Genomic DNA, 7,017 nt, shown 5'->3' with positions numbered 1-7,017 from the left:
TCCTTTTATTTACTTAATGGAAGGGCCAAAACAAATAATACAGATTCGCGTTTTTAGAATCGTGTTTACGAATTAATATTTGGCAGGTTTTTTTTTTTGTTTTTTTTTTCTCGAAAGGCAAACTAGAATTAGAACCGCTCAGGATGGTATACTACAATGAGGGTTTTGACTTTTGAGTCCAGTTTAGCCTTTGAAGCTAGACACATACCCATTTTTGTAATTGTAAGTTAATTACGCTAACTGTTGTTGTTATCTTCATATTCTTTAGGGTTTATGTCTCGTGATGCCTGGGTTTGATAGATTCAGCGAATTACCAGAATCTTTGATCACTCAAATACTCTTATGCCTTCCGACCAAAGAGTCGGCGAAGACGAGTGTTTTATCGACTAGATGGAGGAATCTATGGCTTAATGTTCCTGGTCTTGACTTAAACCGCCAAGACTTCCGTAATGTAGACAAACAAGTGTTCATCAACATCATCGACAGGTTCCTCGAGTTTAACCCTGAGTCTCGCCTCGAAAAATTCAAGGTGAATTACAGTAGCCCTGAGATAATCGGGTTCAAGGACCGGATCAGTACTGCGATTAACCGCGGAATCGGACTTCTTGATGCCGTGAGCAGTACGCAACATCGGAAGGATGATGGCTCTTTGGATCCTTATATCGAGTTCATGCCTCTGAATCTATTTACCAGCAAGACTTTGGTTTCTTTAAAGCTCTTGTTTTCGGTTCTTGAGGATCCAGGTTTTGTTTCTCTGCCTTGTCTTAAGTTCATGATTCTCCATAAAGTTAGATGGTCTGGTACTATGAATCTTGAGAAGCTCGTTTCTGGATGTTCTGTTCTTGAAGAACTGAACTTGATGAGGGATAAACTGGTGGTTACGTGTGTGAGATATCGGAGCCTGAAGAGGTTTTATGTTCCCTTAGCGCAAGAACCTTCTCGTAGATCAAGAGTCCCAAACACACTGCTTGAGATTGATGCTCCAGGACTAGAGTATATGACTCTCAAACAAGACAATTTCGACAGAGTCGTAGTAAAGAAGAACCTGACTTCTTTAGTCATGGTTGACCTTGATATCAAGTTTGTTGTCACGTATGGTATGAGTTTCAATACAGAGGACTTGTCAAAGAGAAATGAAATCCGTGATTTTCTCACTGGGATATCTAGAGCAAGACATATGATCATCTCTGAGAAAACAGTGACGGTATGTACATATATATTAATTAATACAACTAACTAAACTATTCATGGTATTTATTTGTCTAATGGAAAAACTCTCGCATGTATCCTTTTTTCCTCTCTTCTTGTTTGCAGGCCCTTGATCGTTACTCAAAAGTTGGAACGATTCCCATATTCAGTAACATATCCCGCTTACAGGCTGTGCTCCCAAGCTCCTTGTTATCGGTTTTGCCAGCTTTTCTTGAGAGTTTCCCGAATCTGAAAAACTTAAGCTTGGTAAAACCTTTTGTGATTTTGGCGTATATAATAACATTGTTAACAACGAAAGGCCTCAACTGATGACAGAATTTAGACCGATCAGTCTTTGTAATGTGAGTTATAAGATTATCTTTAAAGTCCTCTGTTTTCGGTTGAAACGGCTCCTTCCGTCTCTTGTCTCAGACACCCAATCGGCATTTGTTTCTGGTCGTTTAATTACAGATAATATACTGGTTGCTCAGGAAATGTTTCATGGCTTAAATACATATCCTCGTTGTAAGACGGGCTTTCTTGCCTTTAAGACGGATATGAGTAAAGCTTATGATCGCGTTGAATGGGACTTTTTAGAAGCTTTAATGGGTAAATTGGGGTTTGATAGGAAATGGATCTCCTGGATTATGTGGTGTGTATCCTCGGTTACATATCAGGTACTTATCAATGAACAACCACGGGGTTCTATTAGGCCACAGAGGGGTTTATGTCAAGGAGATCCCTTATCTTCTTACTTGTTCATACTTTGCACAGAGATTTTAATTACTAATATTAAGAAGGCTGAAAGAGAGGATAGGATCACCGGTATTAAGTTGGCTCGGGATTGTCCGCCTGTCTCACATCTGTTGTTTGCAGATGACAGTTTGTTTTTCTGTAAAGCAGAGGCGGCCGAATGCTCTAAGGTTATGGAAATTATAGGAGATTATGGGAAAGCGTTGGGGCAAGAGGTAAATTTAGAAAAATCCTCTATTATGTTTGGGAAGAAAGTTCCGTCTGATCGAAGGATTCAATTGAAATCTGTTATGGGTATCTCCAAAGAAGGTGGTATGGGTTCGTATCTAGGTATTCCCGAGAACCTCCAGAGTTCGAGAACTAAGGTTTTTAGTTATGTGAACGACCGTTTGGATGATCGAGTGAATGGTTGGTCGGCTAAGTATTTATCCAAAGGGGGGAAGGAAGTTATGATAAAATCGGTAGCGTTGGCTCTCCCAACTCATGTCATGTCTTGTTATAAATTAACGCAGGAACTGACGTCTAAATTAACGAGTGCTATCTCAAACTTTTGGTGGAAGTCGAATGATAAGGCACGAGGCATGCATTGGTTAGCATGGGATAAGTTGTGCACGGATAAATGTGATGGTGGTTTGGGTTTCCGGTCTTTGGAACAATTCAACGATGCAATGTTGGCAAAGCATTTTTGGCGGTTAATTCATTATCCAAGTTCGCTGATGGCTCGGGTAATGCGAGGACGTTATTTTCGAAAACAACATCCTTTACAAGCCAAAAAGCCATACTCCCCCTCTTTTGCTTGGAGGAGTATTTTTTCAACTAAAGGTTTGGTGGTACACGGATCACGTTGGGCGATAGGTTCAGGTTGTCAGGATTCGGTCTGGCGGGATCCCTGGATTCCGGATAATCCACCACCACCAGCGAATGGTCGAGGAAGATTGTTACTTCCCAGCTTAATGGTTAATCATTTGATTAATCCAACTACTAAGGAGTGGCACATGCCAATTCTTGAGGAGTTTTTGGACCCCTTGGATGTCCAAATTATTCACTCTATGGAAATTAGTAAAGTTTATAAACCCGATAAATTGATTTGGCACTATACTAAATCAGGGAAATATACGGTTAAATCGGGTTATCGGTTAGCCCGGGAATTAATCAAGGAGGTAGAATATGGACCGTCGTGCACGACGCTTAGGGCACACGCTTGGAAACTTGAGGTTCCTCCGAAGGTTCAACATTTCTTCTGGCAGATTGCTTCCGGCTCCCTCCCTGTAATGGAGCGGCTGGCACATCGGGGTGTCCGGTGCGATACTCTATGTAAACGATGTGACTCGGAGGTGGAGACTATAAATCACGCTCTTTTTGAGTGTTCCCATTCACGTCAGATCTGGGATTTGTCCCCGATTGCCTCGAACCCTGGGGGGTTTCCCTATGGTTCAATATATTCGAATCTGGATTTTCTCTTTTGGCAGGCATTATCCTAGACGGATGTCCTGGATATATGTCTACGTTTACTGTGGCTCTTATGGTCAATTTGGAAGGATAGAAATAAAAAAGTTTTTCAAGGAATTGAAGCGGAACCAATTGAGGTTATTAATCAGGCGACCAATGACAAAGTGTTATGGTAAGAGGCTTAGTTCTTCTACTCAGCTGCACTAGATCCTTTGCCTGTGGAGGTTCGGGACCCTTCTCCCCGGTGTCAGGTTGATGGTTCTTGGAAGGTCTCGGACCCTTTTGTAGGATTGGGTTGGTTGTTTTGTGACAGGGAGGATATCGCGGTGTTAATGGGAGCACATAGTCAACGATGGAGCCCTTCTCCCGTACATTCAGAGCTTCAGGCCTTGATTTGGGCGATGGAATCCCTGCTGGCGAGGGATGTCGATTGTCAACGTTTTGAGACGCATTGTACAAAATTAGTGGCGATGGTACAGTCTCCTGATGAGTGGCCCGCTTTCTCCAACCTGTTGGATGATTTTTGCTTGCTCCGCTCTTCCTTTCCTTCTTTCACGCTTTCGAAGATTCCAAGGACATCTAATGTTCGGGCAGATCGTCTTGCTCGTTCCTCGAGATCTTTACCTTCTGAAATTTCTTTTGTAAACTCTTATCCTCCGGTTTGGGCAACCAACCTTGGAGTTATTTTCTAGATTAATGTTTGGTTGACAAAAAAAAAATATAACATTGTTGTTCAGTGTATATGATTGAATACCCCGCCTTTTGTTTTTGTTGGTGCTTGCAGACAATTTATTTTGCAAAGGAGGAGATGGTGAAGATAAAACTCGTAGACGTGCCTCAGTGTTTGGTATCGACTCTCGAGTGTGTTGAGATCGAAAGATTGTTCGAATGGGAGGAAGAGGAGATGAAAATAGCCAGTTACTTTCCTGAAAACTCAGCAGTACTCAAGAAACTCATTGTTAGTTTCGTCCTGGACTATCCTCGATATGCTTCGAATTCGGAAGTCTACGAGGAGCTTCATAAACTCACAAAACTTTCTCGAAGATGTCGAATTACTGTTGAAGAAGAACTGGAATGACTCATCTGTGGAGTTTATAATTGCATTTGAGCTTTAGCAATTTTTTTAAGATCATTTTGTTGTTCTTCTTAGTTCTGGTTGGATTTTTTTTAGCCATAGACACTCTTTGGTTTGTCCAAAAAAAAAAAAAGAATTCATTTTGAATAGTTTCAACTTACAAAGAATTTTGGTTAATGGAAATGGAAAACAAATGCTTGAGAACCCATGAATTTAGTTTTCTTATATTTTCTTCATTTTGCATAGCTATCTTTCAATGTTTACTATGAACTTTGTTTCCCATCTGTTCTTTGTTGCTAGACAAACATCTGTTATAGCACCTACGCACTCGTCTCTAATATTCGAGCATAGCATGCTCGCTCGTATTCTTGTTTTGTACTTGAAAACTTGTACTTAGCTGTTGGATATATATATCAATTTATGACCATTACAGTTTTAATAATTTTTTAGGGGTGTTTTATTCAATTCATGGTTTGCATAGAATTTAGTTTTTTTTTCCTTTTTTTTTTTTTTTTTTCCTTTTTTTTTTTTTTTTTTCTTCATTTTGCATAGGATATTCATAGAAATTTCATGTGTTAATTTATGATTTATAAATCTCTATCTATATTAAAATTTTGTTTCTACTATTTGTTTTATAAGATATTACATAATTAACCCTTTGACAATTTGAATAAATAACAAAAACTTTGAGGTAATGTGTAACACCAAAATCAGGAATAATATATGTTTTCCTAAAATATCTCAACAAAAGCCAACAATAAAGTTAAATGTAAAACGAAAAAATTGGATGGCGATTGTGGCTGCTTCTACGATCTGAGATGGATTTTTTTCATGATTCGGAGAAAGGGAGAAATGGATTCTCACTTTCTTGTTTTGGTTTTTGGTTCCGAAGTTGGAGTGGATCTCCTTCTTTGTGGCGATTTCGAATCCGAATTTCGCTGTTACGAATTGGATTCAAAAAAGGGATTTTGGTTTTTGTGGGCTTTGATTCTGCGATTCCTTTGGATCTGGAATTGTATGTGGTTATGGAGAAGGATTCGGTGGAGATTGAGATTGGACGGATTTGGTCTATCCTCGGGGCTATGGATTTAAACGGGATTGCGTATTTATTATTATTGGGTTGTGGTTTCATCCGTGTAGTAGATATGGGAGCTTATGTGATATGTTGTTGGAGGTTAAGGCAATTGAGATTTCCAGATCATCGTCGATAGGATCGGATTTCGTACAGCTAGTGATCTGCATTTACTTGTTGTGATTCGATTGTGATTATGGGGTCTGGGATGGCAAGAGTTTATTTATGCGAATATTGGAGTTATTCCTTGGATTCACTTATCTCTCTCTCTCGTATTGGTTTGCCTTAGTCCAACTTTCTTCTCTTAACTCTTCGTGTTTGGCTAGTTCGGGTGGTGATTACGGTTGTTTAGTGTCCAGAAAAATGGCTCAGCTAGCATTCAGCAAAGGCAAGGCTTCCCTGGTTCGTACTGATACGGTGACTATCTCAAATTCGGTTCTGGCCCAGCGTATTCAACAGTTTTCCATGACTCTCATTGGGAGGTTGATGAATCCAGCTTGTCAGAGAATGGAGTCTGTGATAGCTAACTTTCCAAAGATTTGGAAATTGGAGGACAAGGTGGTTGGAGCGGATCTAGGTCAGGGAGTCTTTCAGTTCAATTTCGAGGAGGAAGAGGATATCCTCTCTGTTCTTCAGAACGGCCCGTATCACTTTGATATATGGATGGTATCATTGGTGAGATGGGAGCCGATCATCTCTCCCTCTTATCCTTCAGCGATTAGCTTCTGGGTGAAGGTGACAGGGATTCCAATGCATCTGTGGGAGGTGGCTACTCTTGAAGCTATTGGGAAGAAAATTGGGAAGACTCAAGAGATTGATGAAGAGTCTGGCAGTATTTGTGTGTCTGTCAATGGGTTTAATCCTCTGATTACAAAGTTAGTGGTGCCGTTTGCTACTGGGGATGAGATTGTGGTTTCTTTGGAATATGAGAAGCTAGTTGGTGTTTGTGATCATTGCTCTAGGATGACTCATGATTCGAAATTGTGTCCAGAGTTTCAGAAGGTTGGTTCTGGTAATGGTACTGAAGCGCTCTCTGATAGTAGGGGGGGGGGGGACCACGACATCTTCCTTTGGTGAAGAAGGAGATGAATCATAATGTTGGAGGTTGGGAGAAGCCTCGAAAGCATGCTAAGAGAGCCTTAGACTTTCAATCTGCGGAGGGTGGTGATTCTGGTTATTTCCCACAACTGCGTCAGGGTGAGAATGGGCTTCACGGTTCTCGCCAACAGGACAGGGTTCACGGTCAGGCTTGGGGGCAGCAGAGGAACTTTGGGGACTCGTCTATGAGGGACGAAGGGTATAGGCGCGGGTCTCACTTGGGTAGTGGAGAAACATCGAGTAAGGCTTCTGGTTTTCATCTCAAAAGGAAGGGTGCGGGTATGGTTTGGCCAAAACCTTTATACAAGGTGAAGCAAGCTTCTCTGGAACATCAAACTCAGGTGCGTCTTGAAGATTACACCGGGGTCTCCAGAGTTGGTCT

The 7,017-nt window shown here is 41.0% G+C and overlaps 2 protein-coding genes across 2 annotated transcripts; both read left to right on the top strand.

Moving 5' to 3' along the window:
* The first annotated feature begins 283 nt into the window (after positions 1 to 283).
* On the top strand, positions 284 to 4,468 carry LOC109128357 (FBD-associated F-box protein At5g27750-like). Its single transcript, XM_087482859.1, has 3 exons — positions 284 to 1,204; positions 1,315 to 1,455; positions 4,175 to 4,468. Exons 1-3 carry the CDS (start codon positions 284 to 286, stop codon positions 4,466 to 4,468), a joined length of 1,356 nt encoding a protein of 451 aa, XP_087338985.1.
* Positions 4,469 to 5,900: 1,432 nt separating this feature from the next.
* Positions 5,901 to 6,614, top strand: LOC147929507 (uncharacterized protein At4g02000-like). Its single transcript, XM_087480638.1, has one exon. It carries the CDS (start codon positions 5,901 to 5,903, stop codon positions 6,612 to 6,614), a length of 714 nt encoding a protein of 237 aa, XP_087336764.1.
* The last annotated feature ends 403 nt before the right edge of the window (positions 6,615 to 7,017 follow it).

Source organism: Camelina sativa, chromosome 13, assembly GCF_030686135.1.
Source record: "Camelina sativa cultivar CO46 ecotype springtype chromosome 13, ASM3068613v1".
Taxonomy (NCBI): domain Eukaryota; kingdom Viridiplantae; phylum Streptophyta; class Magnoliopsida; order Brassicales; family Brassicaceae; genus Camelina; species Camelina sativa.
Note: the sequence above shows the minus strand (reverse complement) of the source record. Positions and strands in the feature narration are given on the sequence as shown.

Bases quoted from the DNA above. Each gene is read 5' to 3' on its own strand.
- LOC109128357 (XM_087482859.1), top strand. From the start codon at position 284: ATGCCTGGGTTTGATAGATTCAGCGAATTACCAGAATCTTTGATCACT. The intron at 1,205-1,314 runs GTATGTACATAT...TCTTGTTTGCAG, and splicing joins TCTCTGAGAAAACAGTGACG to GCCCTTGATCGTTACTCAAA. The intron at 1,456-4,174 runs GTAAAACCTTTT...TGGTGCTTGCAG, and splicing joins ATCTGAAAAACTTAAGCTTG to ACAATTTATTTTGCAAAGGA.
- LOC147929507 (XM_087480638.1), top strand. From the start codon at position 5,901: ATGGCTCAGCTAGCATTCAGCAAAGGCAAGGCTTCCCTGGTTCGTACT.